At 42.1% G+C, this 27,744-nt stretch overlaps 28 protein-coding genes and 1 non-coding gene across 29 annotated transcripts; 18 read left to right on the top strand and 11 right to left on the bottom strand.

The window, feature by feature from the left end:
- Nucleotides 1-42: 42 nt before the first annotated feature.
- EHEL_081830 (uncharacterized protein) lies at nt 43-2,388 on the bottom strand (the record flags this gene model as incomplete). Its single annotated transcript, XM_003887814.1, has 1 exon — nt 43-2,388. One exon carries the CDS (start codon nt 2,386-2,388, stop codon nt 43-45), a length of 2,346 nt encoding a protein of 781 aa, XP_003887863.1.
- A 65-nt stretch (nt 2,389-2,453) lies between these two features.
- Nucleotides 2,454-3,143, top strand: EHEL_081820 (type-5 proteasome subunit beta; the record flags this gene model as incomplete). Its single annotated transcript, XM_003887813.1, has 1 exon — nt 2,454-3,143. One exon carries the CDS (start codon nt 2,454-2,456, stop codon nt 3,141-3,143), a length of 690 nt encoding a protein of 229 aa, XP_003887862.1.
- Nucleotides 3,144-3,246: 103 nt separating this feature from the next.
- On the top strand, nt 3,247-3,319 carry EHEL_081810. Its single transcript has one exon. It is a non-coding gene; the product is annotated as a tRNA-Thr (tRNA).
- A 56-nt stretch (nt 3,320-3,375) lies between these two features.
- Nucleotides 3,376-3,975, top strand: EHEL_081800 (putative RNA methylase; the record flags this gene model as incomplete). Its single annotated transcript, XM_003887812.1, has 1 exon — nt 3,376-3,975. The coding sequence occupies one exon, from the start codon at nt 3,376-3,378 to the stop codon at nt 3,973-3,975; it is 600 nt and encodes a 199-aa protein (XP_003887861.1).
- Nucleotides 3,976-4,126: 151 nt separating this feature from the next.
- Nucleotides 4,127-5,428, top strand: EHEL_081790 (glucose-6-phosphate 1-dehydrogenase; the record flags this gene model as incomplete). Its single annotated transcript, XM_003887811.1, has 1 exon — nt 4,127-5,428. One exon carries the CDS (start codon nt 4,127-4,129, stop codon nt 5,426-5,428), a length of 1,302 nt encoding a protein of 433 aa, XP_003887860.1.
- A 58-nt stretch (nt 5,429-5,486) lies between these two features.
- Nucleotides 5,487-6,221, top strand: EHEL_081780 (putative PP-loop ATPase; the record flags this gene model as incomplete). Its single annotated transcript, XM_003887810.1, has 1 exon — nt 5,487-6,221. The coding sequence occupies one exon, from the start codon at nt 5,487-5,489 to the stop codon at nt 6,219-6,221; it is 735 nt and encodes a 244-aa protein (XP_003887859.1).
- An 81-nt stretch (nt 6,222-6,302) lies between these two features.
- EHEL_081770 (uncharacterized protein) lies at nt 6,303-6,902 on the top strand (the record flags this gene model as incomplete). Its single annotated transcript, XM_003887809.1, has 1 exon — nt 6,303-6,902. The coding sequence occupies one exon, from the start codon at nt 6,303-6,305 to the stop codon at nt 6,900-6,902; it is 600 nt and encodes a 199-aa protein (XP_003887858.1).
- A 47-nt stretch (nt 6,903-6,949) lies between these two features.
- On the top strand, nt 6,950-7,708 carry EHEL_081760 (uncharacterized protein; the record flags this gene model as incomplete). Its single annotated transcript, XM_003887808.2, has 1 exon — nt 6,950-7,708. The coding sequence occupies one exon, from the start codon at nt 6,950-6,952 to the stop codon at nt 7,706-7,708; it is 759 nt and encodes a 252-aa protein (XP_003887857.2).
- A 183-nt stretch (nt 7,709-7,891) lies between these two features.
- EHEL_081750 (uncharacterized protein) lies at nt 7,892-8,560 on the top strand (the record flags this gene model as incomplete). Its single annotated transcript, XM_003887807.1, has 1 exon — nt 7,892-8,560. One exon carries the CDS (start codon nt 7,892-7,894, stop codon nt 8,558-8,560), a length of 669 nt encoding a protein of 222 aa, XP_003887856.1.
- Nucleotides 8,561-8,676: 116 nt separating this feature from the next.
- Nucleotides 8,677-9,606, top strand: EHEL_081740 (cyclin-dependent protein kinase; the record flags this gene model as incomplete). The annotated part of the gene is made up of 1 exon (XM_003887806.1): nt 8,677-9,606. The coding sequence occupies one exon, from the start codon at nt 8,677-8,679 to the stop codon at nt 9,604-9,606; it is 930 nt and encodes a 309-aa protein (XP_003887855.1).
- A 79-nt stretch (nt 9,607-9,685) lies between these two features.
- EHEL_081730 (ribosomal protein L14E/L6E/L27E) lies at nt 9,686-10,225 on the bottom strand (the record flags this gene model as incomplete). Its single annotated transcript, XM_003887805.1, has 2 exons — nt 9,686-10,195; nt 10,223-10,225. 2 exons carry the CDS (start codon nt 10,223-10,225, stop codon nt 9,686-9,688), a joined length of 513 nt encoding a protein of 170 aa, XP_003887854.1.
- Nucleotides 10,226-10,294: 69 nt separating this feature from the next.
- Nucleotides 10,295-11,311, bottom strand: EHEL_081720 (DNA binding factor subunit TFIIIC1-like protein; the record flags this gene model as incomplete). The annotated part of the gene is made up of 1 exon (XM_003887804.1): nt 10,295-11,311. The coding sequence occupies one exon, from the start codon at nt 11,309-11,311 to the stop codon at nt 10,295-10,297; it is 1,017 nt and encodes a 338-aa protein (XP_003887853.1).
- Nucleotides 11,312-11,415: 104 nt separating this feature from the next.
- Nucleotides 11,416-12,861, bottom strand: EHEL_081710 (uncharacterized protein; the record flags this gene model as incomplete). The annotated part of the gene is made up of 1 exon (XM_003887803.1): nt 11,416-12,861. One exon carries the CDS (start codon nt 12,859-12,861, stop codon nt 11,416-11,418), a length of 1,446 nt encoding a protein of 481 aa, XP_003887852.1.
- Nucleotides 12,862-13,034: 173 nt separating this feature from the next.
- Nucleotides 13,035-13,502, bottom strand: EHEL_081700 (uncharacterized protein; the record flags this gene model as incomplete). The annotated part of the gene is made up of 1 exon (XM_003887802.1): nt 13,035-13,502. The coding sequence occupies one exon, from the start codon at nt 13,500-13,502 to the stop codon at nt 13,035-13,037; it is 468 nt and encodes a 155-aa protein (XP_003887851.1).
- Nucleotides 13,503-13,564: 62 nt separating this feature from the next.
- Nucleotides 13,565-14,644, bottom strand: EHEL_081690 (uncharacterized protein; the record flags this gene model as incomplete). Its single annotated transcript, XM_003887801.2, has 1 exon — nt 13,565-14,644. One exon carries the CDS (start codon nt 14,642-14,644, stop codon nt 13,565-13,567), a length of 1,080 nt encoding a protein of 359 aa, XP_003887850.2.
- A 233-nt stretch (nt 14,645-14,877) lies between these two features.
- EHEL_081680 (uncharacterized protein) lies at nt 14,878-15,483 on the top strand (the record flags this gene model as incomplete). The annotated part of the gene is made up of 1 exon (XM_003887800.2): nt 14,878-15,483. The coding sequence occupies one exon, from the start codon at nt 14,878-14,880 to the stop codon at nt 15,481-15,483; it is 606 nt and encodes a 201-aa protein (XP_003887849.2).
- Nucleotides 15,484-15,603: 120 nt separating this feature from the next.
- On the top strand, nt 15,604-16,281 carry EHEL_081670 (uncharacterized protein; the record flags this gene model as incomplete). Its single annotated transcript, XM_003887799.1, has 1 exon — nt 15,604-16,281. The coding sequence occupies one exon, from the start codon at nt 15,604-15,606 to the stop codon at nt 16,279-16,281; it is 678 nt and encodes a 225-aa protein (XP_003887848.1).
- Nucleotides 16,282-16,380: 99 nt separating this feature from the next.
- Nucleotides 16,381-17,085, top strand: EHEL_081660 (GTPase-activating protein; the record flags this gene model as incomplete). Its single annotated transcript, XM_003887798.1, has 1 exon — nt 16,381-17,085. The coding sequence occupies one exon, from the start codon at nt 16,381-16,383 to the stop codon at nt 17,083-17,085; it is 705 nt and encodes a 234-aa protein (XP_003887847.1).
- A 94-nt stretch (nt 17,086-17,179) lies between these two features.
- On the bottom strand, nt 17,180-17,791 carry EHEL_081650 (uncharacterized protein; the record flags this gene model as incomplete). Its single annotated transcript, XM_003887797.1, has 1 exon — nt 17,180-17,791. One exon carries the CDS (start codon nt 17,789-17,791, stop codon nt 17,180-17,182), a length of 612 nt encoding a protein of 203 aa, XP_003887846.1.
- A 194-nt stretch (nt 17,792-17,985) lies between these two features.
- Nucleotides 17,986-18,378, bottom strand: EHEL_081640 (uncharacterized protein; the record flags this gene model as incomplete). The annotated part of the gene is made up of 1 exon (XM_003887796.1): nt 17,986-18,378. One exon carries the CDS (start codon nt 18,376-18,378, stop codon nt 17,986-17,988), a length of 393 nt encoding a protein of 130 aa, XP_003887845.1.
- Nucleotides 18,379-18,433: 55 nt separating this feature from the next.
- Nucleotides 18,434-18,784, bottom strand: EHEL_081630 (transcription elongation factor SPT4; the record flags this gene model as incomplete). The annotated part of the gene is made up of 1 exon (XM_003887795.1): nt 18,434-18,784. One exon carries the CDS (start codon nt 18,782-18,784, stop codon nt 18,434-18,436), a length of 351 nt encoding a protein of 116 aa, XP_003887844.1.
- A 102-nt stretch (nt 18,785-18,886) lies between these two features.
- Nucleotides 18,887-19,822, top strand: EHEL_081620 (uncharacterized protein; the record flags this gene model as incomplete). Its single annotated transcript, XM_003887794.1, has 1 exon — nt 18,887-19,822. The coding sequence occupies one exon, from the start codon at nt 18,887-18,889 to the stop codon at nt 19,820-19,822; it is 936 nt and encodes a 311-aa protein (XP_003887843.1).
- A 99-nt stretch (nt 19,823-19,921) lies between these two features.
- Nucleotides 19,922-21,034, top strand: EHEL_081610 (chromatin remodeling bromodomain-containing transcription factor; the record flags this gene model as incomplete). Its single annotated transcript, XM_003887793.1, has 1 exon — nt 19,922-21,034. One exon carries the CDS (start codon nt 19,922-19,924, stop codon nt 21,032-21,034), a length of 1,113 nt encoding a protein of 370 aa, XP_003887842.1.
- A 152-nt stretch (nt 21,035-21,186) lies between these two features.
- Nucleotides 21,187-22,125, top strand: EHEL_081600 (cleavage and polyadenylation specificity factor subunit Clipper-like protein; the record flags this gene model as incomplete). Its single annotated transcript, XM_003887792.1, has 1 exon — nt 21,187-22,125. One exon carries the CDS (start codon nt 21,187-21,189, stop codon nt 22,123-22,125), a length of 939 nt encoding a protein of 312 aa, XP_003887841.1.
- Nucleotides 22,126-22,253: 128 nt separating this feature from the next.
- EHEL_081590 (serine/threonine kinase) lies at nt 22,254-23,342 on the top strand (the record flags this gene model as incomplete). Its single annotated transcript, XM_003887791.1, has 1 exon — nt 22,254-23,342. The coding sequence occupies one exon, from the start codon at nt 22,254-22,256 to the stop codon at nt 23,340-23,342; it is 1,089 nt and encodes a 362-aa protein (XP_003887840.1).
- Nucleotides 23,343-23,416: 74 nt separating this feature from the next.
- Nucleotides 23,417-24,088, top strand: EHEL_081580 (putative exosome subunit; the record flags this gene model as incomplete). Its single annotated transcript, XM_003887790.1, has 1 exon — nt 23,417-24,088. One exon carries the CDS (start codon nt 23,417-23,419, stop codon nt 24,086-24,088), a length of 672 nt encoding a protein of 223 aa, XP_003887839.1.
- Nucleotides 24,089-24,133: 45 nt separating this feature from the next.
- EHEL_081570 (uncharacterized protein) lies at nt 24,134-25,699 on the top strand (the record flags this gene model as incomplete). The annotated part of the gene is made up of 1 exon (XM_003887789.1): nt 24,134-25,699. The coding sequence occupies one exon, from the start codon at nt 24,134-24,136 to the stop codon at nt 25,697-25,699; it is 1,566 nt and encodes a 521-aa protein (XP_003887838.1).
- Nucleotides 25,700-25,720: 21 nt separating this feature from the next.
- EHEL_081560 (uncharacterized protein) lies at nt 25,721-26,893 on the bottom strand (the record flags this gene model as incomplete). Its single annotated transcript, XM_003887788.1, has 1 exon — nt 25,721-26,893. One exon carries the CDS (start codon nt 26,891-26,893, stop codon nt 25,721-25,723), a length of 1,173 nt encoding a protein of 390 aa, XP_003887837.1.
- Nucleotides 26,894-26,978: 85 nt separating this feature from the next.
- On the bottom strand, nt 26,979-27,680 carry EHEL_081550 (type-2 proteasome subunit alpha; the record flags this gene model as incomplete). Its single annotated transcript, XM_003887787.1, has 1 exon — nt 26,979-27,680. One exon carries the CDS (start codon nt 27,678-27,680, stop codon nt 26,979-26,981), a length of 702 nt encoding a protein of 233 aa, XP_003887836.1.
- Between the last annotated feature and the right edge of the window lie 64 nt (nt 27,681-27,744).

The raw sequence follows: 27,744 nt of genomic DNA, 5'->3' as shown, positions 1-27,744 counted from the left end.
TTCAATTCTCGATTGAAGAAGTACATAAGAGCCGCTACATTCTTATTCAAACGGATCCATAAATATTCCAAGAGAAACAATTCTAGTATTGTTAAGATTGGAAACTTTGAACACTTTTTTATATTCTGAAAGAAACATTTCCATCTCAAAATTAGCAATGAATCTTATTCGAGAGATTAGTTCGTTGATTTCTAGAGAACCAGAAGTTGCTAGAGTGTAATAGACCAGGTCGAAGTAATGTGAGAAGTATCCCATACCCTTATGTTCGTGGTATCCCTTGAACCTGAACACATCATACTTCTTATTAATTACTCTCAGAAAGCTTTCATGGGGTGTAACAAACTCGACTTTCTTTATCCCTTTGTAGTTTGCTATTATTTTGTCTCTAGAAAGGGCCTTGAGTGCTCTTTTGGCCTCAGAAACAGAATATGAGTTGAAGTCAAGTGTGCCTAGCCATCCAAGTTCAATTATGTTTTTCTTGAACCCCATATATAGCCTTTCAAACGTGCTTTGCTTTTGGTCGTCGACCTCCTCGTCCCTGAACATTTTTAGCCTGTCAAACATAGCCTCAAATTCGTCTCCCTTGAACTCTGTATAGATGACCTTATATGCCTCGTCATAGAACCCTTTTTCCTCAACATTACATACCTTTTTGAAAAACTCGATCCTCCTACTCAAACAGATATATTTCCCTCCACCCTTAGCTCTTTTAGCCTTCTCGAGGGCTTTTATTCCTGAGGAAAGATCCATGTCTGTTTTCTTCACCACAACTTTCTCACTCGAAATTGAAATGTCGAGAACTCTAAGATCGTTTAACTGCTTGAACAGTGAGGCAAAGTTTCCTATCCCTACCTTCAACCTTATCAACTTCTTTATGCTTTGTGGAAGCTCCATATTAATAACCTCCGCAACTGTCTTCCCTACTGAGCTGCTGCAATAGGGTTCTTCTATTTCACCATGCAATGTATAATTTCTTATTTTGAATGCATCTGTGTCGGCTTCTCCAGAATCTATAAACCTACACAAGGATTCCTTTAAGCCGATTCTGCTGAAAGGAATAATAGACAATAGGAGATCGAACTCCATCTCCCCTATCACCTCCCAATCGAATCCCAGAGACTCGACTTCTTTGGAGGACATTTTCTCAATAAGGAACTTGTATAATAGCTTCAGCCTTTCCTCTCTCAATGGGACATATCCATTATCCATTTCCACGAGTTTTGGAGAATTGACAAAGATGCTATATATTTTCCTCTGGAACTCAGACATGTTTTCTTGGGAATCACAGTTCGACATCTCCAAAGCCTTGACATCAGATTCAACCATCTCGTTCCTCATTATCATGTATCTACTACACTTTCCTTCTCTTCCTCTCTTTTGCTTGTATATCTTGAATCCTGCAAGAATGGCTGCCTTGATTATAGTTCTTCTATCAAATTCGTATCTCCATCCCGTAATCTCTTGGAGCTTCTCATAGGTTCTCTTGTCAAGCTGGAGAATAGGACTCATCGACATGAGCTTTTTAATTGCCATCACTCTTTCTTCAGAAGTTATGTATCCCACACCTTTTTCTCCTCTTTCAGTTGCAGGAAAGGCCCTTCTGCTGGCAGCATGATATCTGTATCTTCTAACTCTGCCCTCAAACTCCTTGACTCTCTTGAAAACCTCTTTCTCCTCATTAAAAACCTTATTGAGGAGCTTATATCCGATCTTGGAGCTAACACCGAGCTTGTTCTTCAAATCTTCTGTAATTATCCCCCTCTCAGAGCTTAGAATCATACTTCTAATGTTATCATAGAGCCCGATATCAATTCTGTACTCAAACATACGGAATTTCCCACAAGATCCAGCCCGGCTTGGATCTGCCGGCTGACTCTCTACGCATCGTGTCACAAACCCCTTTTCGTCTATTATCACTCTAACCTTATATATGAAGCTTTTCTTCTCAGCTTCATCAGATGTTCTGTACTCAATAAACCCCTTTTTTGCAAGTCTGTTAATACAGTAGTGTGTCTTCTTGGGGTCTAAGCACAGCTTTCTGAGCTCCACGTTATCTACATACCCCTTGGTTTCTATCAGAAGATTCATTATCAAAAAGTATTCCTTCGATGTAAAGTTAAATGTTCCTGCAGTCAGATAATCTTTCCATGCTAGGGTTCCCATCCTTACGTACAAGTCGCTCCAGTCATAACTCTTTAACATGGATCTATTTGTATCAACCCTCAAGCAGTCAGTGGTAAAGTGTCTTTTCAGTTTCTCCACAGTATCTGTCTGTATTATTTCCACCCACGGCTCTTCAATGGCCATTTCTATTTCATCTTTGGTGAGTTTTTCCAGCTTTGCTCCATATATTCCAAATTGAAAGATCTTTTCCTTCAGCTTTTCCATTTCTTTCGGGGTCTCCTTTGTAATTGATCGTACTTCTACACCTTCTTGTGTTCAGAACCCCTCTGATGGAAGAAACATTGAAAAGAGACGTCAGGAGAGTTGATGCAACTTGTATAGACCAGAGATTGGTTGAATCAATAATAAAGCCATACCACGGAACAACAACCCTTGCCTTTGTGTTTAGGGAGGGGATGGCCATAGCGGTCGATTCAAGAGCTACGTCTGGATCATATATAGCTTCCCAGACCGTGAACAAGGTAATTGAGATAAACAGGAATTTGCTTGGAACGATGGCTGGGGGAGCTGCAGATTGCTTTTTTTGGGAGAAGCTTATGGGTTTGTATGCAAAGAACTATGAGCTCACCAATGGGAGAAGGATAACTGCAGCAGCAGCAAGCATGTACCTAAGCAATTGTGTGTACAGATATAAGGGATACGGGCTCTCGATGGGAACAATGATATGTGGATATGATGGGTCCATGCCAAGTATTTACTATGTTGATGACGATGGAAGGAGAATTAAGGGCAATCTGTTTTCTGTGGGTAGCGGGTCCACAATAGCTTATGGAATTCTTTCTTCGTCTTATAGGTTTGATATGGATAAGGAGGAGGCTTTGGAGCTTGCGAAGAGGGCTATTTTCCACGCAGCGCACCGAGATGCATACTCTGGAGGATCTATCAATCTATACTATATGGACGAGTCTGGATGGGTTAAGGTAGGGTCTTATGATGTTGACGACTTTAACAAAGAGTAAAACCTTTTGCTGAACTTCTTGTAACAACTTCTTCTTCCGATCCTGCAGGGTTTTTTTGCCGTCCCATGCTACCGCGAATGGCTGTGTGTCGCCCTGCGTGTGAGCCACTATAGCTCAGTAGGTAGAGCTTTAGCTTTGTAAGCTAAGGGTCCTGGGTTCGAATCCCAGTGGTGGCTTTTTGGCAAAAAGCACACGTGTTTTGTAGCCCAGAAAAGGTTTTCTCATATTCTTCATGAAAATCAAGGAACTGAAGATGAAACTTTCTAAAGTTAGGGACTTCCGTAAAATGAGTGTTGGGCTTGAGCAATACATGACGCCCCCAGATATAGCTGCATCGATGGTCAGTGTTGCTCACCACACATATGACGACATTGAGGGAAAGTCCATTTTGGATCTATGCTGTGGAACAGGGATGCTGTCTTTTGCATGTGGATACTTTTCTCCCTCGTATATTCTTGGAGTTGATTTGTGTCCAGAGGCTCTGGAGATGTTCAGGCTAAATAACTATGAATTTGGAATCAACATAGATCTTCTGAGGTGTTCCATTGACGATCTTACTTTCATCGAAGGTAGATTTAATACTGCGATGATCAATCCTCCATTTGGCACAAAGATAAAGCATGCAGACATAAAGGCCGTTGACAAGGCTCTTGAGCTCTGCAACGTGGTGTATTCCCTCCACAAAACAAGTACCAGGAAATACATAACTGCAAGATATCCAAATGTAAAAGTTCTGGCAGAGATAAAATATGAGCTTCCAAGGAAGCACGACTTTCACAAGAAGGACAAAAAGACCATCAATGTCGACTTCATTCGAATCCAAAGGCATTGACCTGCGGGCCTTGTTTCATGTTGTTATTCATTAGTCAGACGTTCTGCTCTCCAATTGATGGGCGTTGACTTGAGGATATTCGTGAGATCCTATTAGATTATTCCAAACCATGAAAAATTATTATTTAAGCAGGAAACATTTTAGCTGACCCATGAAGGTCGTTATTTTTGGGTCCAGCGGTGATCTTGCAAAAAGAAAGCTCTTTCCGGCACTTTCTAGAGTAAACCTAGAGGGTGTTGAGGTGGTTGGATATGCAAGAACTAAGTATGATACTGCATTTTCGGAGGTCCTCGAGGAGGTTGGGAACTATTCCCCCGAATTTCTCTCAAGAGTTACCTATGTTCGAGGATCCTATGACGACCTTTCGAAGCTCAGGGACATTGTAGACTCTGAGACTGTGCTGTACTTTGCTGTGCCGCCTTCTGTTTATGCTTGTCTATTCAGCGAGATATCGAAGCTTGACTACAAGGCGGTTGGAGTTGAGAAGCCGTACGGAGAGACGAGTGAATCTTTTGAGAAGATAAAGGAGTTTGACCTGAGCAAGGCGAGGTTTATAGACCACTATCTTCTGAAGCCACTAGTGGTAGCGATCCCTAGGATTATAAGGGAGTCCATGGCTATCCAAGAGGTGATGAATAGTAGGTATGTGAAGGCTGTTGAGATAACATCAAAGGAGGTTCTTGGAGGAGAAGGGAGGAATTACTTCGATAAAAACGGAATTATAAAGGACATAGTTCAAAATCACATGGCCGAGCTTCTCGGGGTTGTTGCATCCGGCGTGGTGGACCCATCGAAGACCATAGAGGCATCGGAGAGGCTAAGAGTTTTTGAGGCATGCACCATTGACGCTGAGAAATGTCTTTATGGACAATATGACGATTACAGCAAGGAGATTCACAGGGACTCCAGTACAGAAACGTTTTGTATGGTTCCGGTGAGCATAAGTTTACCCCGATGGTCCAAGGTTCCCTTTATCATTGTTGCTGGAAAAGGGATGAACGAAAAGAGAACAGAGATAGCAGTTGAGTTCAAAAGAGAAGCGTTTGCGAAATGCATCGACCTCTTTTGTGGAGACCAGGCGCCTAGCAGGGTTGTCCATATTGACGAAATAGAGACTGTGAGGCTAGTTTTCAATATTTATCCTGAATGCGAGGTTTTTCTAGAGGTTTTTGTTGGAGCAGAGCCTTCTAGATATGTTCTGCATGATAAGAAGGAGATTAACAATCTAATGCGTGACAGCCATGGAGAATACCGTGACTATGAGATTATTTTTGATAGTCTTATAAGAGATAAGGAGTTCAACAGTGTAAGCTCCCATGAGGCAGAAGTTCTGTGGAAGGTGTTTGATCCTATATTGTCTATGGACAAAGGGGAAATGCTATTCTACTATTCCAAAGGAATCGACATGCCGAAGGAGGCTGAGGAGATGATCAGGAAAATTAAAGATCATTAGAGTCGAATTATTGGTGTATCCTGTTTCTTTATGCAGTGAAAATTTTAGTCCTCGAAGGATGAGGTATCTTGCACTTGCCAGTGGAGGGAAAGATAGTTTGTATGCCATGCATTGCCTTGGGCAGGAAGGACATCAAGCTGTAGGACTACTGCACATGAGATGCGGCGACGGATATCAGGATTCGTTCATGTACCAAACTGTTGGGTCTGAAGTGATTGAAATGCTTGGAGAGTGTCTAGACATCCCTGTTTTTATTTATCATACCAGGTGTAGAAGTATAAACCAAAGCCTGGAGTACAATAGAGAGGAGGGAGACGAGGTTGAGGATCTCCATGCCGCCATTTCTCACATCAAAGAGAAAATAGAGTTTGAGGGTGTGTCATCAGGAGCGATTTTGTCTAGATACCAAAAAAATAGGGTTGAGAATGTGTGCAATAGATTGTCTCTTGAATGCCTATCTCCACTTTGGGAAATGGACCAGAAGATGCTGCTTACAGAGATGATATCTTGTGGCATGGATGCAAGAATAGTGAAGGTTGCATCGTCTATTTTGGGAAGGGAATGCATAAATATGAGTCTAGATAGGATTTTTGATTGCCTGAATTCGGCACAGGAGGAGGTAAATTTCTGTGGAGAGGGAGGGGAATACGAAACAATTGTTCTTGACTGTCCCATGTTCAAGAAGAGAATTAGTGTAGATGAGTACGAAGTCATGTCACACCCTGAAGAAATAGGAAGAGAGGGATGTGTGTTCTATATGAGGATTGTGAAGACGAGTCTAGTAGAAAAGTAGAGGAGAGACTGCATAGGAATTAAACTTTTCCAGAATCGGATTCTCCTACAAGATTTATATTAGAGCTAATGATATTACCCTATGGAGCAAGAGGCTGTTAGGAAGATGAAGGAGGGTGACTTTGAGGGAGCTCGGAAAATCATTTTAGATATCGAGGACTGTATTCGTGCCGAGCCATCTCTATATAGTAGGAAGAGTCTACTGGAGAAAGTTGCAAGATTAAAGGACATCTATAACGCCCATGACGTTTTGGAGGCGCCTACCATTCCATTCAGAAACTACACCTCGTTCAAGAAACAAGAAAATGGATTAGATGGAATCAAAAGTAAGAGATATATCAAGGATGTTAATGATGGTGTGGTATCCATTGAGGATTGTATAGAAGTTGTTATTGAAAATTGCTGCAATACGGTGTTTTCACATTTTAGGTGTGACAAGTCTGTAGTCCTAAACAATATCAAAAACTGTAAGGTTTCTTGCAGTGGGCATCAGATCAGAGTAAATGGATGCCAAGATGTTGAACTTGAGGTTCATACATCCACAGGAGTGTTCCTCCAAAATTCGAAAGGGATAGTAGTTAAGAAATATGGAGCCGAGAAGAACAATAAGTTTGAGGATGTGTATGACTTTTCAAGCCCCTTTGAAAGCAGAAATTATACAATCTTTTCAAACCAAGAGTGATGAAATTGGTTGGCAGGGCTGGGGTTATGGCCAGGGATGAGTTTCTGATGGACGGATGTGATGTGCATGATGGCTACCTAGATCTACTCCAGACGATGAGGCATCTAAGAGAAGACCTTCTTGAGGATAAGCGTAGGCTGGAAGAGTTGGTTAATACATCAAACAAACTGTTCAAGAAAATAAAAACATCTTCTGAGCTCAAGCTCGATGCCAAAATGACTGCTTTGTCGACAAAAATAACATGCACGAGGATGGAGAAAGACATTGAGTTAGACGACATCACTCCTAGCACATTTTTGGAACTATTCAGAAAAGGCCTTCTTGATGACTTCTATAGATATGCCATGAAATGCAATTCTGGAATAAGATTCTCTGGCTGCTTTTCTTTAAATGATCACTCCGAGGCTTCAAATAGGAAGAAGCCATCAGTACAAAGACTGAAGCAGTCTCTTCCTGAGACAAAGATTCCGGCCTCGATTACCCGAGAAAGGGCTTCTACGGAAGAGATGGATGTCCTTATGCGGATAAAGGAGCTTGTTGCAGAGAGAAATAGAGTAGAATACTTCAGACTTGTCATCAACCCGCAGTCGTTTTCGAAAACCATCGAAAATATATTCTACCTGTCTCTTTCGCTGAGGTCGGGACTTGTATATATGGAATGGAATGATGGTGTTCTGTATGTCACTTCCAAGAACAATAGAGGAGGAGGAGGAGAGATGGGACATCTAGCCGTTGAGATGACATATGATGAATACCTTGTTATAATTGAGAGGATGAAGATATCTGAAGCATTGATAGAGTGCTGAGATAAGATAGGCGGCTGTTTACTTTCTATTACTGTTGGCTGTTCCTTTTAGCAAATAACTATAACATATTTTTGAAAACTAGATGGACATCTGAAACTAATCCTATGATGATCGGAAACATGTCTTGACCCAGTGAAACATGTTTTACAATCAAGTATAAATACTATAAAGCAAACAACAAACATGAAGAAACTATTATTTGCTTCTGGGATTCTCATAGTAAAGGCCTTTAAAAGGCTTCATGGGTCCGGCCACCACAAGTCAGGCCTAATGAATCTGAAGAAGCACCATCATCTAAACCTGAAGCGATCAAACCTCTCTTTATCTAGTAATGCCAAGGACAAAGACAAAGATAATGGTAATGGTAGTGGTAATAGTGATGAAGAGGGTAAAAAGGAGGGTAGCGAATCCGGTGGAAAGGGAAAAGGAAAAAAGAAAGGCGATGGTGAGAACAAGAAAGATGGCAAAGAAAAAGATAAAAAGAAAGAATCCGAAGATGATAAAGATGGTGATAAGTCGGAAAAGTCTAGTTCCTCTCTCACCAAGCACTCTTCCAATCTCAGTGCACCCAGCAATGACGGCAAGGGTAAGCCCACGACGACAACTAGTCCCACCAGTGATGATGCTGATAATTCTGAAAAAAAACAAAAGGAAAGTGCTGAAAAAAGAAATTCCACCAAAGGATCTCCAAAAGGAAATAAAAAGGAAGCTAAGGACGCCGTGACTCTTGGATCTGACTCTAAGAATGGTAGTGCTAACTCTGGAGCGAAAAAGTCTAGCATCAATGAAAGCAGTAATCTCCTTGATTCCGAACTTGATAGTGATCAAAGCGTAGACAATGGATCGTCTTAAGGATTGATAACAATAAATTCAAATGACCTCTTATCTTCTCAAGCCTTTCCAACTTTCGATGAAGGCTTTTCGATCCGGAGCTTCAAACAAAGAGGTATCTTCTTTGATTGACCCTGATGGAAAAGTATGAAAATATTAAGCAAGTAGGAGAGGGAGCGTTTGGACAGGTTTACAAGTCCAAAAGAATATCTGACGGGACAGTATTTGCAATAAAAAAGATGCCTGTGGACAGAGAGACAGGCTTCCCGTTTACAGCCATAAGGGAGATAAAACTGTGTAAGAGTGTGATTAACAAGCACATAATAAAGCTCGAAGAGATTGTGTTTGACGGGGACTTTATATTTGTTGTTCTTGAATATATGCCATATGACTTGACAGGGCTTCTTGCATCTGGCGCCAAGCTCAGTACAGAACATACAAGATCCATTATATCACAACTTGTAGAAGCAGTTAGTTCCATGCATGAGCTGGGGTTGGTGCATCGAGACATAAAGCCCAGTAACATCCTTATAGACCATAATGGTATGCTGAAGCTCACTGACTTTGGGCTAACCCGGGAGATTTCGGGAATGATGACGAACAGGGTTTGCACACTTTGGTACAGGGCCCCCGAACTGCTACTTGGAGAAACATCCTACAGCTTTAAAGTGGATGCGTGGTCTGTTGGATGCATAATGCTGGAGATGAGGCTTGGAAGGCCGCCATATAGAGGAAATGACGAAGTGTCACAGATAAAGCTTATATTTGAGGAGCTGGGTGTCCCCCAAGACAAATACAAGTGGTCAGATCTTCTTGACGTTGGAATCTATTCAAAGTCCAAGGATGCCCAGGAAATAGTCACCGAAAAGTACAGAAGCCTATTTGATGAGGAGGAGCTGAAGGTTCTTTCTGGGTTTCTCTGTCTGACCAGTAGGAAAAGGCTATCTGTGGTGAACTCCAGGTACTTTTCGATAATCTCAGCCTACAAAGACACCTATATCCCGTTAAACTTTGAGGAGTCTCATGAGCTCTATATGAAAGAAAGAAAAGAGGCGAAAAGAGACTAAGGATTCAAGCAGAATGGGTGCCGTGGCTATTAGCACTTTATGTGAAAAAGACTATAAAAATAAAACTGATGGATACTTTTTAATACTTCAAAGAGTAGAAGTTTCTTGTAGTGTCAATCTCAAATGGCTCTGAAAGATAAGACTTCATGTATTTGACCTCCTTAACAGCTTTTGCAATCTCCTCGCTAATCTTCTCCTCAACATCGGTCATCTCAACATCCATGGGCGTGGCGTAGACATCTCTTTCAGTCAAAAAGATGTTCTTTTCGTCAATATCTACATCCACATCGACATTCAGGACTGTAGACGTTGCCAATAAGTATCTCTCGTCAATCTTGAAAAATGGCACTCCGTTAATCGACTTTGGGCCTGTGCACAGTGCAAGATTGCCTTCCAATCCCTTCAAGTACACTACCCTCTTCGATGCAAAAACTCCTTCCAAAACAACGACAACCATTCCTTTGACAAGATCCGTTCTTCTTGCCCTTGGCTTGCGTGCAGTCCTTGCTTTGTATTTCTCGACAAATTTTGGGATATCATCCGGCATGTACAGTCCTGAATCATCCGGTATAACTCTAACTTCTTTAATCTAAAATTACTTCAAGGTCCCACTTACCATTTTGAGGGATAAATTTTTTCTTCATTTGTCTAGCCATCGGATTCTTGGGAGACAGCCGCTGCCTGCAGTTTAATCAAACACCTCAAACTCTAGCTCATCCTCATCCTCTTCGTTGGAATGGAAATCAAGCTCATACCGAAATCTGAGCAAGTTTAGAAGAGCCTTCGTATGAAAACCCATCTTGAAGCTAGGCTCGTCAGATAGATACCAAGACCTATTTCTTTCTACTTCGTGGACAACATTTTCAGCCTCAAACACCTGAAATGTCTTGCCTGACTTACGGCTGTCATATATTTGGTATTTGAAATTGCTCTGGTCTTTCTTGGGATCAAGCCCAAACTTTATCCAGCATCCCCTCCAAGGCCCGGAGTCAACAAAGTATGCATGCAGGGGCAAGAGCTTCTTTATCTTCCAGTCGCTGAATCCCATCTCCGTGGCTCTTTCGTCCGACTTGAACATTCTTATGATATTGGATATCCTCAGAATTGGATGTGTGTCAAACAAACGGTTGAACAGGTGCTCCTGTAGCTTCATTACATCCTCTCCATGTAGCCTCGAGAGCCTCTCAAACAGGCCTGGAATGGGGTTTTCGGGTGCCTCATCTTCGTACCCCACATGGATGGTGTCTCCTGTTCTGTCCTTTCCTCCCTTAAAGTCCTTGAAATTATAGTTCTCAAAGCTTTCAACAGTAGATATTATCGGGACCGGATACATAGGCATCTCTTCATCCTTGTATGTCTTATCAAACATCTCAGCAACATCCATACACTCATTCATGTCACCGTAAACCATTTTAGAGTAAATTTCAGTGTAAAACTCCCTTGCCTCCTTTGCAACAGGAAGATAAAAGTCTGCAGGCGTCACGAAGGAGTACATGTTCTCAGTGTATCCAACCAGCTTGCATTCATCACCTATTATTTCTAGATGGAAGTATCCCTTGCATCCCTTGTTCTTTGTTGCAACCACTTTCTTGGCATCAGGCCTGTTGCAAATCCTCATCTCGTACCCAGAATCCGTCTTGATAAGAGGCAGCACACACTCATCACCCTCGAACGGGCACTCCACTATGTCAAAGCCTTTTATCATGGGCTTGCCTACAATAATTTCATCACTTAAAGTTTATTTCTAACAATTCCCAATGAGGAACCCTTGAGCTCTCCAAGGCTACAACCATCAAATCAAGCATTATTTTAACCGATATTACATTTTATCCTTCCTTGTCTGAACGCAAATGCAACAAGCCACCCAAGGAAGCTGTCCACATCCTTTGATCTATAGAAATAGGTCTCTCCGTTGACCTTCAGTGCAAAGTCTAGTGTATTCACCTTTATCTCCGTCTTCACAAGGTTTTTCTTGAGAGAGACTAAGAAATAGCTTTTTGTAGGTGTGATTCTTATTATCTTCGTGTCCTCAGTGATATCAATCAGATCCTCATCTGACCGGGACCCCCACTTTATGCATCCTATGTAGGTCGGCCTTTTGACAAGGTAGATTCCTGTATTGAGGAGGTCTATGCTATACTTCTTCTTGAAGAAGAGTGTTTCGTCTCCAGGATCCTTGAGATCCCCATCCTTCTCAGATGGAAAGGTATCCGAGGTTGTTCTAGTTCCCTTCCCATTGTAGCATGTGAAGAAGTTCTTCTTCAAAGTGAACCAATTGCACTGATACTTTCCATTCCTTCCTTTCTTGTAGATCTTCCCCAGCAAGTTCCTGTATTTCAGATCATTCAATTTTATGACCTCTTCTATTCTCAGGTACTTTTCTTCTTGGTCCACAACAAACTTACGCAGCTGCATGTCTCCGTTACACAGTAGGTCTCTTCTTGCTGCTTTTCTTTCCGCTTCTCTTATGATCTTAAATGCCTTTTCTCTTGCTGCTATGTCAGAGTTTGTCTCACTCGACGACTCCCATCCAGAAGTGTAGTCATTAAATATCATGGTCTTTGTTTCTCTTCCCCCTTCCCTATCTTTTTCGTCCCTCACAAAGCCTTTTTTTTCCTTGACCTTTCTTCCATTCTGCTTTCTTATGCGGATTCTAGATTCAACATATACTTTATTTATCTTAGTGTTGTCGAATAGACTTTCCTTTATGGTCACCAGAGGAATGGAATGGAATGCTTCAAGAACCTTCCTTTGTGATTCTGCAGTCCTTGCTAACTCCTCTTTTTTAATTGAGCACTTTTCAAACTCTAAGGCCTTCTCAAGAGACACTGGATCTGTGAGATTTTGGACTCCAGAAAGATCAATGGTGCTATTTCCATCAATTTTAGCAGATGGCTCCTCAAAGGCATTTCCATCCTTGTGCAGCAGTGAAGAGTCAAACTTGCTTTTTTCCTGCAGACATGGACTCTCCTCGGTTATTCCATAGTTATTTATGAAGTTGCATATCTGTGTCTCCAAGGACTCAGATTCATCAATCTTCTCATGCGGGGAATTATTTGCTTCAAGGCTCTCCTCACACCAGGACTGCCTGGGATTCATCCCTTCAACTTCTCTTCCAGAGTCGTCTTCCCTCCTATCGTATTCATCAATAATATGCTCCTCAATAAGGTTTGTATCATAGTGCTCCAGGATTGACAAGAGCATCTCGGTGGATAGACTCTCTACCCCCTCGTTGTAAGAATGCTTGTCCCTCATCAGTCCTCTGTAAGATACCATACGTTTTATATTGGGAGCAAGTCTCCTTTTCTCCTTTTATGTCGTTCTTGATTGACATTTCGAAGGATAGCCATATCCTTCTAGGCCAAGTGGATATGGTTTGTGTGTAGAATCCATCAATCAAATCACGTTCTTTCCACTAAAAACCCACTTTATTCTCCCAGGGAGAAAACTCCTGAGCAGAAGCGGCAACGCGTGCTGTTTCTATCCAAAAGACGTGTAGGCTCTTCTGTAAAATGGCCATTACATGTCTCTGTGTCCCTGCACATTCTTGTTTTGCTGGAAGATGTCCTCCCATCGTCATTGATGAGATGATCACTAGACGAACTGGATTCATCTCTCTCTTGGCAGTCAATTTCGCCAGAAAGATCGGGGCTGCATATTTTGGAAGGGGTCGAAAGCTCAAATGATGACCCAAGAAACAGCTTTAGGTATATAATAATCAGGAAGACACCAATAACCCTGTGGAACATTCCCCTCTGTATAAAAACCAGGAATACTAAAGCGACTAATCCGTGCAAGCAAGGATGGACTATCCCCAATACAACTAACCCTATCTCGGCAGCAAATATTATGTTCGAAAGCAAGGACACAAACGACTTCAAGATAACTGTCTCCATTTGAATGGGATCAGTTCCGGAAGATTTGTCTTTGGGAAGTAATAAATCTGATCCTAAATGGTTTAATTGCTAGGCACAATCCCTGTAAGATGATTATAGATATTCATTGCAATCGTGAAGTGCCTGCAGACAATTTTATAAATCATCATGGTCTCCATCATAAGCATGTATACAACGTCTTCTCCCTTGTTATAAACCAGAGCCACCTGGCTCTTCTCAAGGTCTTTAAAAACAATCCTCTTTCCTATCCTCATATTAACATATCTTATGCCATTTCTTAAAAATCCTCTAAGAACGAGGTTTCCAAAGAAGCTGTATCTTCCATCTTCATAATATTTACATTTTACGAGCTCTCTGATCACATGAACATCTCCAGAGTGGCGTTCTTCTTCAGAACTGTCTTCAAAGAACTCGGGATTCTTTACATACGCCAAAATATTTCTGTCCTTTCTTAATGCTGTTACAGCTTCAAAAACTTTCCTGTTATGATTTCCCACATCCTCTCTTCTCGACATCGAAAATGACATTCCAGGCCCCTTCCCAAGCTTCAACGGCATACTGAACGGAAAGTCCGCCATCTTCTCCATCTTCCTGAACGCCTCCAAGGAGTCAAGAAACTCATCGTTCGCTCTCTCATTCGGGCACTCCACCCCAAAATGCTTTGTCAGAAACCTGTATATTTCTCCCTGTGAGCACTTATGCAGGCCTTCTGACGCATCATCTGTCATATCAGGCTTTTCTCCTTCCGAAAAGGGCCCAAAGTCACTTAACGAAAAGCTAAACTCCTCAATGCTTTCAGGAGACTGCTGCTCAATCCTGTCTTCAGATTTCTTAATAAGTGCAACAAACTTCTTATATTGAGAAAGAAGTGGTGCCAGACTTCTTCCATAGTCTACTAATGCAATGCACGAATTAAGAAAGGATCTGTTGAGGGTAGTGTAGCTTTTACCCGAATCTTCGTCTTTTAATATATCTACATTCCCAACCAGCCTGGCCAAGTCGTCTCTGTACATATCTTCAAAATCTATTCTCAGTCTCTTTGCGTGAGGAATCTCTTTTTCGTTCTTTCTACCAACCTCTCCAGAATGTATTTTAAAAACATCTGTTGCCGTTCCATTTTTTCTTTTGTCGACCCCACTCATAACAGGGTGTCAGTAAATGCTTGGTGAATGCAAGAAAGAGTGCCCGGCAATAGGCCATTTATGATGAATTTGGCTATTCCCTAGGTACTCAAGCAATTGCAATATTCATCAAAAACAAGTGACTAGGTAATTTTGTGTGTCAGCATGCAAAATTCAATTTGTTCATGGAACTGAGATGATGAAACAAGTCCTGCTGCAGATAAATATAAATGCAAGCTAGCAGCTTTACGCTTATGATAATCGCTTACGCATGCATGATGGGAACAGCCTTCGGGCTTATAATAACTTCCACTGACGGTAAGGGAGAATCTCTTGTGAATAAGAATGGAAGAGCATATATGTCCTCAGAAGGAAAGCCTGTAGACTTCAAGGTCGAGGAGATAGTAGCAGGAGGAGAGATTTTTACTGACAAGAGCACTGGCAAAGTTCTGGATATAGAAGGAGGTAGGACAAATCTGATCTTCTATAGCAACCATAAAGGCGCAAACCAGAGATTCGGTGTTGTCGCAGACGGAGCAGGTGGCCACTACATTAAAAACGGGAACAAGTGTCTGGAGCGCGGCACGGAAGGAAACATGTATCTGACCACGTGCTCTTCAAAACCTCAGCAGAAGTTTGCCCTTGTCTACTCACCTGACGACCCAGGGTATACGCCGCCTGTCGAGGTTCCTGTTCCTGCTGAAGCATCTGCGCCTGCAGCTCCTAATCCATCACCGCAAATACTTATATTTAATGGAGGAAGAAAAAAGCATCTCCATGTACATAATCCTCACGATGAATCTTCCTCTGCATTTGATGAGGGTAGTCGTTTTTCTAGCAACAATGGTCTTATTGTATAATAAAGCTATTAGGTACACTTAAGACACCTCTTAGTTATCTATTCCAATTTGTCCATTATGCTACATAATATGTAACGGACCTTGAATTTACTTATAAAAGTTCATATTCTCTCTACATTTATGAGGAAGACTGCGATAATATTTCAGCTCATAAAGACCATTTCTGGATTCTCAATTTTTACGAAAAATGGAACAAGGAGGCATCTAACCAAGGGAGGCCATTGGTGGAGTACAGACTATGGGATAAACTACCAGCTAGCTGCTATGTCTACAACAGGGTCTCCATCGGAGTTTAAAAGCGAAGAGTTATCACCTGGCATCAAGGTTATAAAGGAAGTGAATAGTGACTATGTCTTGGATCTTCACCATCCAAAAAATGGTAAGACAAAGCTTATCTATCATTCCAGAAATGATGGATTTACACAAAAGTTTGAGATTGGAGGAAATATGAAAGATGGATATACAATCAAGAACGAAGACTTGTGTTTGGAGTACGATGACAGTGGGAGCATATATGGGGCCACCTGCTCAGAGAACAGCAGGCAAAAATTCGATGTTATCTACTCACCTGAAGATCCTGAGTATAAACCATCTTTGGAAGAAAATGGATCTGTTATGGAAATTCCAAACACTCCAAACGCTTCTCAGATACTCATATTTAATGAAACGTCCAAAAGTAAAGATAAGTATGATGAAGATCTGGATGAGCATTCTCACAGACATCATCACCATCATCACCATCCACACGAATCACCTTACTTCACATATCAAAAGTACTCTGATCAGATCATTGCATAATTAAATGCTTTTTATATGGCTTCCTTTTTGGTGACTGTCTCCCATATTTCAGGATTTAGAACACAATCACAAAAACATTCCTCGAAGAGCCCCGATAATATGTCTGAAGACCGAGTACTTGAAAAGTCCCTCGTGAACAGGTTTTTCAAATACATAAGGATGCAGTCAAACAATAAGAGATGTGCAGACTGCAACAATCTGTCACCGATATGGGTGACAGTGACATACGGATTCTTCATATGTACGGAATGTGCTGCAAAGCACCGAGAGCTTGGTGTCAAAATAACCAAGGTGAAGTCCACTATCCTAGACACATGGAACCTTTCAGAGCTCCGGAGGGTGTATGTGTCCGGGAACTCCAATGCTCCTAAGCTTGGAAAGGTTTCAGACCTTCGGGCCAAGTACACAAAAGCAGGGTGGTACTCGAAGACCGTTGATGAGCTGTCCGAGAAGAATGAAAAGGACGAGCCCGGCATCTCTTTCATCGAGAACTTAGCAAAAAGAAGTGAAAGGGTCCTGGAGCCTAGAGAGATAGAGGAAAGAAAAATGCCCAAGTTTTCAGATTCTGATGCAAAATATGTAGAGGAGAAGAGTATGGCAAGTGAGAAGCAGCCTGACGAGCCAAAGAATACAAAGATAAAAATAGACAAGCCTGTTGTTATAAGGAAGGGCACGCTTCCGTCTCTTAGGACATCTCAGAAGAAGGCTTTCAATGTCAACGGAGATGAGTCGGACATTAGGAAGCTTGGATTTGGAGCACTGAATGTATCAAGGAATGATAGAGATAGCCGATCCTCTGAATAGAAGGAGAGCCCGAGTGTAAGATATCTTTTTTGACAAAATAAATATTTGAAGAAGACGTATATCTGTTTATTGGTTTCTACTTGAGGTTGGGCTTCTATTTATTCATTGCATCCACACACGAAATGAGGCGGAACAGAGAACCAAATGCCCATTTAAAGAATCCTTTTCTTCGTTTTACTTCCACTTGGCCAGTAAGGACCTCATTGGGTACTGCGCCAAACTCGTCATACATCTTTTTGAGCTCTATCCATTGAAGGTTTACGTCGTAGTCCAGGACCTGTAAGATCTGCCTTTCTGCAACATTTATCTGGTCGACACCATGATGGCATACTTCAATCCACGAGAAGTTAGTGTATGAGAGATCCATGTATATTTTCGATGATATTATTGTGCATCCTATGAATAAGAGATATTCGTTACCAAGTATTTTCTCTAGCTCCATTTTCTTTCTGCTAGATATGAATCTGTCTACATCCGACAGAGATCCCTTCTCTATTTTCTCGATATAGCCAGGAAGATATCTTTTTGTCTTATCGAAAAGATTCTTTGCGGTTAGGACAGTGTATAGGCTAGTGCGGCTTCTTTTCAAGCTTTTGCATATTCTATGCCTTGTATACCCATCGTTTATACTTGTTCCAAGGAACTGCTTGAATCTTGATAGTGTTACGTCATTTATCAAAGAACACTCCCCGCTACTCGCATTCATAAACCGCAGTCCGCATAGACCGCCTTATCACTTGTTTTAAAGGAGACTCCTCTCTCCCATTTGTGCCTCAGGCTAAGAGCTGCTGTTTCAAAGTCATAACCAATTATCTCGCTGGGCTTATCTTGATATCTGCCATAAAACATGAACCTAGAACTATATTTATTACTGGGCACCTAAGTCAATAAATGGCTAGGTCAGTGTCTGTGTCTCTTTTGCCTCTTCTTCATCCTTCTTCTTTTTAGTGATCTGTTCACAGGATGCTTCCCCTTATTCTTCCTCCTGGTTTCCCTGTTGCTTAGCATGGGCGCAACGAAGCCTTCTGACTCGAGATCGTCAGAGTCCAGCTCGGACGCCTTGGACTTCCTCTTCAATCTCATTTCACTATGTCTCTTCATCATCTTTTCAGCCTTTCTTCGCATGTCATTTTCTCCTTGCTCAATCTCCTTCTGGGACCTCATCAACTCTCCTTCATATCCCTCATCAACCATCTTGAAGTCCATAGTCTTTAAGAATTTAGATGCTGCTTTTACAAACAGCTTCTCCCTTAATGTGGCGTCATCGACATCCTCAAGCTCAATTTTTTCCATCCAAGGGTAGCGCAAATCCAGTTAACAAAAAAGAGCGGTAACAAGGCTTAGTCTCTTACAATTTGAAAGATTCTGTTCTTTCATAGTAGACTCTCCCATGTTGCTCTACGTCCTTAATAAAGTCTTCAGGAAGGGTGCCCTCGACAGTCATTGCATAGAGTCCTTTTTTGAACTCTCCTATTCTTTGCCACTTTCCGACCCAGCTACTTGATGGCTGCAGAAGAGCCACAACTCCCTTGAAATTGCTTGAAGTGCACTCATTAACATTCGCAATATTCCCCTTCATGGCTAGCATTGGACAATTCTCACATCCGTCTTTCCTGAACCCATTCTGTGTCTTTATCTGGGAGCATCCCAGGCATGCACGAAGTTTTCCACTCAGAGTTGCTTTAAACTTTTCTTCCATCACCCTTATACAGAGCTGCCATTTATCTTTATTGGTAATCCCTAAGAACTACTCCTATTCTCCTCAAAGAAGCTATGTTAAAGTTTTTCGCCACCAACCCTTATGGATATAGAAAAAAAGATTTCCTCGATATCCAGAACAGTCGGAGGATGGCTAGAAGAATTCAGATACATAGCGTCGATAGCCCTAAATTTCCTGGAGTGCTTCCTCTATGCACTTGTTGGGATTATTTGTTTAACATACTGTGAAGGATCTCTAGATAATGTATATTGCAAGTATATTTCGTGTGCTCTAGTTGCAATGGGCATAGTAGATGGGCTTCACAAGGTTCCCACCACATATATAATAAAGCATAGCAAGCCCAAGAAAGGGTCCTACAAAGATAAAATAATCAGATGGATGAGGGAATTGCGTAAGTTTTTCATTAGAAACAAGTTGAATGTAGTGATAGATTTTTTTGGAATTTTGATGATGTTTTTCGCAATAATGGTTATGATGCTTTCAATGTGGAATGCTGGTCATTCTGCCATCAGCCAAAGGAGTGCCCGCGATATTTCCTTAGGCACGCTGAAAAGCTCTTCAGGGCTTTACAACTTGCTATCTCTCCTTTATTCTCTTTATAATCTTGTGATGCAGGGATACCAGTACATATCTGGCTTCAAAGAGCGCGGGACATATTCGAATACTTCAGGGATTGTTATCCGATTTGAAGATGACGAGGAGGAGTTTCATGGAATAGACAAGGATCCGTTTTCTAGTATGCCCATGATCACGGTTACAGAGGTGGTTTTTATGCTAATCTTTATTGTTTGGGGATTTTGGAGTGGAGGGTCTGATTACATAAAGAAGGCATTTGTATTCAGCACTGTTATACGGAAGGTGGTGACCTCCGTACTACAGTACATGGCACCATTTTTCCGACATTCTGGGAGCAAAAACGTGATACTTCTACCTATTATCTTTATATCTCTTTTATCTCTTTGTTCGTATATTGGCGGATTGAATACAAATGTAGCGGCAAATAATAACCCTGCATGAATATGCTTATCTGGCTTAGGTAAAGAAATATATTTATATATAATAGCTCTGTGTATTAGATATTTTTTTGTTTTGAAATTTTTCATACCCCTTGAAAAGATGGAGGAGGACGAGACGAACTCTGGGAGTATTTTGGCTGAGCACCAGCTTAAGTACTGTTCTCAGGTGTTGACCAGGATCAAGCGAAATTCGAATGCGCCTCCATTTCTAGAGCCTGTGGATCCTGTGAAGTTGGGGATTCCTGATTATCCGGAAAAGATAAAGCACCCCATGGACCTGTCTACCATTAGAAAGAAGCTAGATGCGAAGGAATATTCTGGGCCTGAGGGCTTTGACAGTGACATGAAGCTGATGTTCAACAACTGCTATACATACAACCCACCTGGAACAGTTGTTCACGACATGGGGAAGGCCCTTGAGAGTGTGTACAATGATATGATGGAAGGGATGCCCCAGGAGGTCTCTAAGAAGCGGAAGAAAACCGAAGTGCCTGCAGTAGTGAGACCCAAGCAGGTGAAGAGGAGCATAAAGCCCATTGAGGTGATGAAGACAGAGGACTATGAATTTTGTTCTGAGGTTCTTAACGATTTGGTGAGGCCGAAGCATAAGGCCTACAATTGGCCATTTTTGGAACCTGTAGATGGAGATCTTGTTCCTGGATACTACTCTGTTATTAAGGAGCCTATGGACATGCAAACGATGCGAAACAAGCTAGAGCAGAGGAAATACCATAGCGTCGAGGAGTTTGGAAGAGATCTCGAGCTTATTGTAGAGAACTGCAAGAAGTTCAATGCACCGGGGACGGAGGTCTATGCATGTGGACAGGAGTTTGAGAGGGCTATAAAAGCGCATATGGAAAAGACCTTGCCAGCTGATATCAAAAGCAGGATATCTGAGCTGAAGAGAAAGGTTGTGTCTTACACTCGGGAGATTAGGATGCTAGAATCAAAGCTAATGGAGCAGACTGGAGAGGCGCCTTCATCTCGAGCCTACTCGCTGAGTGAAAGGGTTAGCATAGGAAACGCCATACTGAATATGACTAAGGAACAAACAGAAAACGTTGCAAAGATTGTTCTGAAGAATGGAGCTGGAGAGTTTGTAGAAAATGACGAGATTGAAGTGGATATGAGGACGATCCCGGACCACGTTGTAGAGGAAATAGATATGTACATCAAGAGTATCAATGTTGGAGAGGATGTGCGGGACGAGTAACTTTCTGTATGCCTTTGGTGCAGGTGATATAAATTAATAAAAGTCTTTTGTCTTTGAAGATGATTTGGAAAGCTTTTTTATCTAGAAGGAGGATGTGGGGAGTCATAGGAATTTAGACAAAAAACAAAGAACCCCCGTAACCTAACACTGAGATGAAGAATGTGTGCCGCTTCTTCCTTGAGGGGAAGTGTAAGTTTGGCTCGAAGTGTAAGTATGATCACGTCCGGTACACCTCTCTGGTGGATCCTCCCCAATGGATTTACTCTTCATACAGAGGGCTTGATGTGATGGAAATTTCGCCGGAGGAAGTGCGATTTGCATTGATGTGTGGGGATATGAAGGAGGTTCTTGATAACTTCTGGATAGGGAACTATATAGCCCTATGTGGAGAGATGGATCTTCTTGAAAGCGATGCTAGGATTGAGTCGGTGTCAAATAGATATGTGGACCTTAGAGAGAGTCCTGATGTGTTTATGGCGCCGTTTGATGTAGATAGGGTATTGAGTACTATAAGGCAAATGAGAGAGCAAGGCGCACGATCTTTGCAGAAGGGACAGGGAGATGGATCCAAAGGGGATGGAAGCTGGGCTGGGGGATTTTCCGGGCCTCCGCACCAATATCCTATGAGCGCTAGGGGCGGCTACAAAGACAAAGGGAGTAATTGGAATCGGCAAGAGACTGGGCCTGGAAATTCCTGGGGCCAGGGAAATAATAAGGCCCCAGGAGCTGGGTATGGAAGTCATAGAGGAGGGTACAATGAAAGAGAGCCTCGAGGATTTGCAAGGGAATCACCCTATTCAAAAGGAAAGGACAATGAGTATAGACAGAAAAACACGTGGGGATATGGGAGAAATACAAACAGGAAGAATTCAAAGCCCGATGGAGAATTTGATATACAAGATGTTCCCTCCCCGTTCTCAGGGGCTTATGGCAACGTAGCACCAAAAGGTGCAAGCGGGACGTGGATGCACAATGCTGAAACGCTGGGTGATAGACAGAGCGTGGGTAGAGGCACGGGAGATGAGGAGTTTATTGAGGAGGACTTTGAATATGGGAAGGTTCCTTACAGTTATAGAAAGCCTAACAAGTGACGTTATAAGACCATTAAAGTTATTGTGTGTTTGTCAAAAGTTGTAACCAAGGAAAATTTTGTTAATGCCCTGCTGGTGGGCAAGATGGTTATTTCGTTCCCAAATGCATTAACCCTGAGGAACCCAGAATGAGCCATTTGAAGAAGATATATATACTAAAGCGTGAAAGAGAAGAGGCCATGTTCAGCTCTCCGAAGACTCCGTCGAAGAAGATTCCATATAAAGATATGCTTGTGCCGTCAGTGCCTTTTGCAGCAGATTCTCGGGATTCCTCTCTAATTAATGAGGGTCCTACCCTCAGCGATGTATTTATGTGCACAGACAATATGATGTCAGGTGCAGATAAGGAGAATATGTGCAATTTTGTTTGCAAGACTGGAGAGGGGGCATTTTACGAAGTGTTTGTGAACAAGAAGGATGGTGGAAGGGAGGTGAACCATCTACTCGAGGAACCAGTGATGCTTTACAAAAGCAGGAAGCTTTGTGTCTACGATGCTGATTACACGGTCGTTAAGAAGAGCAAAAAAAGGATTTCTGGGGAGCTTGATCGGAAGAGTAGGATGAGAGAAATAGAAATGCTTAAAAGAGTGGATTCGGACTATGTTGTTAAATATCATGACTTTTGGGAAAACCGTGGATACTTGTTTATAGAGTTAGAATATTGCAACATCGGAACACTACGGGACTACATTCATGAGGTGTACTTTCTGAAGAAGTCCAAGTTTTCTCTCGAGATAACAAGAAAGATGATGTATGAACTAGCAAGTGGGCTCGATGCGATCCACTCATGCAACATTGTCCATCTAGATCTAAAACCAGAGAATATTCTTATGAAAAGTGTCATCTCGAAGGAGAAATGCTCTGGTAGGTGCCAGTGCATGTTTCCAACTGATCCCGAGTCGTTTGTGTTCAAGATCTCTGACTTCAACATAAGCAGATATGAGGGGGAGGACATAGATGAGGATGGAGACAAGCGGTACATGGCGCCAGAGGTTCTCAGGGATGTATGCACAAAGGCCAGCGACATATACAGCCTTGGGCTGATATACTTGGAAATTATCTCAGAGATCATCCTTCCAAAGAGTGGAGACAACTGGATGAGGCTGAGAAGAAACGACTTCAGAGGAGTCAAACTCGATCGTGTATGTAAGTTAATGCTTGATATGAATTATAAGAAAAGGCTTAATGCTAAGGAGATCATTGATATATTTACTTAGGCCTTAGCCTCATGCTCTGTTAATAAATACTTTTGCGCTTAGTTTTCTGGATGTAACCACCCTCTAACCTGCTGATGTTCACGCCACTAAACCAAAAGAAGCTTGTGAATGTTAGCATTGTTGCTCTCAAGAAGTTCGGGAGGCGCTATGAATTGGGAGTTTATCCCAACAAGCTTTACGAGTACAGAAATGGAATGGCAACGCCTCTGAACGAGATTCTTCTTACGGACACTGTGTACAGGAGTGTTTCGAAGGGAGAAATAGCTGGGCAAGGCGACCTGGAACTATTCTGTAAGCCCCATGAGGAGATAGTCCGAGAGATTTTGGACAACGGACACGAGCAGAAGAGCGAGGCAACCAGGATCTACGAGCAGGAGAAAACAGAGAGAGAGATCATTGAGATCCTAAGGAACAAGGTGACAAAGGAAGGGAGGCACCTCAACGAGGCTTCTTTAAGGGAGGCAATAAACAAAGTGCACAACATATACATAGGAAATAGCAAGAAACAGTCGCAGGAGGTGCTGGCCAAGCTGGAGAAGATGGGCTTTGATAGGGTTGGGATAAAAGTTAGTGTCGATATGAATGGCAAGGTCACGGATTTTGTCAGGAAGAACGGGGAGATCCATGATGGATATGTGGTTATAAGAAGCGAGTGCTTTCCAAAGTTCAAGGAGATGTGCAAGGAGGAAAAAGTAAATTATTTGATTCTGAGAAGGGAGGAGCCGGAGGATGAGGAGATATGCTAGTTGTATTTTATTGGGCCAAAGGCAAAACCCATCAAATTTGAACTTATGGGGGATAGTTCCATGTGTCCTGATGTGGACCAAAAGCGCTTTCATAACATTCTCCAAAGATCTCTCACACAGTTTAAGCTCAAAAAGCCAATGATTACAAACTACATGATCCATCACCTAGATTATCTTGTTACTAACTTCTGTTATTTCAAAGACATCGCTCTTGTAAGCGAATGCTTGTGTACAGACAACAGCCGATTTAACTTTGCATTCTACCAGAAGATGAATGTTTTTATACGGATCATCAAATTCTCTAGCGACGGTTCAGTCGGAGACAGGCAGGAGGCAGACAACCCTACTGATAGCCTCTCAATCAAAAGTAGTGTGAGTAGCACCGCGGGATGCATATATCCTATGACAAAGGAAGAATGGATAAGAAGAAGTAAAGATGCTTTATTTGGATTAGTTTCCGAATGTACCAACATTTCAGACACAGAGGATGAGGATGACAAAGCCAGGATGAAGGAGATCTTTAGGAATTTTGAGATCAATGAATACTTCGGAAATGGAGAGGACTTAGAGTATCTTGTGTTCAATCCTACATCGAAAGTTCTGAAACACTTTTTTGAGGTTTTGGCATTCCACTTTAGGATTCATCCCCATTACATGACGGAGGCCCTTGACAGAAGCTTTATTACTTCCTTCCTCGACACTCTCGATTTTGAGCCTGCACTGAACCTTTTCAGTATTCTTCTTGAGTTGAAAGGTCTTAACATGCAGAAGCTGGCCATGCTACTGAAGGATGCGCGTCCGGTGTCCTCTCTCATTGAGAGGAAGCATTATGTGGCACTGAAGATGTTGCTTCTTGCTGAATGGATGGATGAGGATAGTGGGTCGATGTCCAGTGATGAGGAGGACTTTTTTCATGACGAAATAATGCTGGCAGGAGAAAGACTTGTCTCCATATTTCTCAGGGAAGAGTCATACTTTGAGTACAAGCAGATATATGACATAATCGAGATTCTGAGCTGTTCTCGCAGATGCCCTAAACTGAAGATCCCAGAGCTCAAAACCATAGACTCCAAGATGATTCTTTATATAAGGCTAATGGTGGGGCAACTTGACCTTCTCATGGATGAAATATTCCAAAACAAGATCCATCTCACACTTCTAGACCTATTTTTTGGAAATCCAGACAACCTGGCTCTTTTGATACCCCTTACAATATTTCTTTCGTCGGCAATTAAGGACCAATCCAAATTCTCTATACTTATAGATACCGGATTCTTGGATAGGTTCCACGATACATGCATCAAGTTCATTTCAGTCGACAACGGGCCAAGGCCAGCTGTAGAGTCCATATTCTCTTGTCTTGTGTACATATATCCACTGATCACCTTCTATCTTGCAAAGATAAACAAGGAGCTTCTTGATACAGACAAATGGGTTTATCTCTCTTCCATGATGGATCCTTATAGCAGGATAGAAAAGCTGAATTATTCCAACGATGAAGCAATAGAAACGTTTCTTGCCAGAAATCCCAGTGAGAGCTTTGTCAGGTACATATGTCATCTTGTCATCGATGAGATGCCTGTCCCCTCCATATTCCTTGAAAAGAGGTAGCGGAGCTGTGAATTCTGGGCGTCAAGTGTTCTTATTAAATAAATCTAACTCTAGCAATTCGATAATCTCACCAACCATATTCTCGTCCATCAATCTCGACAGACATTCAATCACGTCTCTAACACGAAGTGAATGGGCTGCTGCAGACAGGTCGGTGTAATAAGACGAGTCCTTCCCCCTTCCATAATCTAAGAGTGATTTTCCTACCTCATCTATCACAAGCGTGTTTTGCCCATTCTTCAGATGTTTCTCAAGGTCTGGTGTTGTTCTCAATCCATACATTTTCTTCAGACCTTCAAGTCCACCTGAAAAGTTGCCAGCCCTCAGCCTTCCAAATATGCCTTCCAGCTCAGAATATCTCCCTGCTGGGCTATACGGATCATTCTTCCTGAAAAGTACAGTCTCTTCCCTACTAGTTCTAAGCTTTCCTAGAAAACAGTCCTTTTTACAACAATGTTCCGCTCTGCCTCCTGAAGAAATATTTTCCACGATATTTCTATATTCACTCATCCCAAGCGTCTTCTTTGCTATGTGCATTATCTTAAAGTCAATATACTCGCATCCTTGACTCTTGATTTCTTCAAACACTCTCTGCTTCTTCTCAAGACCATTTATCGCTTTGATGAAAATGTCTTCGTTCAGGTATCTTACATAGTCTAGCATATGTATAGACTTTGTATGCACAGAAATAAGAGCATCTAGATATATCTCAGAACCATCAGACTCCTCAATGCTTCTCATTATTTCAACAGCTCGATCTAGTTTTCCAGAGTAGACATATGCCATAGATAGGAGAAGAGGCTCATCACAATGTGTATCGAGAGACTCAAGAAAGTCAAAGTCACTTAGTACAAATGAATGTGCTAATATCCTGATTAGTGTAGATCTTCGGTAATCTCCGTCTTCCCAGCACTCCTTTGCAATGTTAAAGGATGACTTGAAGTCTCCGAGAGTCAGAAAACTCAGGTAGAGAAATCTTTTGGCTCTAATGTTTCGAGGAAACTTTTCTATTAGCCACCTCAGAAAGGTTATGGATTCCTCGTATCTTTTCTGGAGATAGAGTATCTGTCCCTTATAGGGATAGACGCTTACCCCAGATGCACCTGTTAAGGGAGTGGAGTCTATTATCTGGAGTGCCTCTTCATAGAGACACAAATCTATTTTTCTAGACACGACGTTCTCTATTTCCTCCATGTGGGCTTCGTGCACTCTAGACAACATAACGAGGTATCGCTGCAGCAGAGCCTAAATACTCAAAAAGTTTATTTCAAAGAAACCACTAGCTCTTGCTTAGGGAGTCAAACACCTCCCTGACCTCGCCAAGAGTGAATGTCTTAAATACATTCTTTGTCTTATAATACACCCCAATGTCGATATCCTCGGGGCCAACTTCCTTACCCGCAAACTCCCTCATCGAGGATACACAATTAACTATGTTGTCGTCAAGGCTCTCCAGCCTCCTCTTAATGAACTTCTTTGCCTCGCTGTACCCCGTTCCAGAGGTGCAGACATCTGCAGTTTGATAAGACCCGCTTGGATCCACTTGATAGAGCCTTGGAACACCTTTCACAGGCCCTGCAAATATCATAAGTGTTCCAAAAGGCCTGTATCCACTCTTCTGTGTATATTCTTGTACAACAGAGGAAAAGTGTGAAATAAATACATCCACATCTGGGTACCTCCCATACACATCATAGTATTCTTCTGCTATCTGGCACCCTATATTTACTTGAAGCCGGCAGTCAGGTTGGAGTCCAGAGTAGGTACATCCTATTGTATCACAGATCTTGAATACCTTCCTCACCTCCTCCTTTATAACAAGAGAAGGCACGTCCTTAAAAGACATCAGAACAGCGCCGTCGGCTGCACTTGCTCCAATCGACAAACTGCCATTCACTGCAGCCCTGAGGGCATTGTCACACTGCCCTAGGTTGCCCTCACTGGAGAACAGAGTCACAGGCTTTTCACGACCGAAATCCATGGGTCCCCTCCAATCATTTTGTTTATCATTTGCTTGAGAACTAAAAAAAGAGGGAACACACAAA

This window comes from Encephalitozoon hellem, chromosome VIII, assembly GCF_000277815.2.
Source record: "Encephalitozoon hellem ATCC 50504 chromosome VIII, complete sequence".
NCBI lineage: Eukaryota > Fungi > Microsporidia > Unikaryonidae > Encephalitozoon > Encephalitozoon hellem.
Note: the sequence above shows the minus strand (reverse complement) of the source record. Positions and strands in the feature narration are given on the sequence as shown.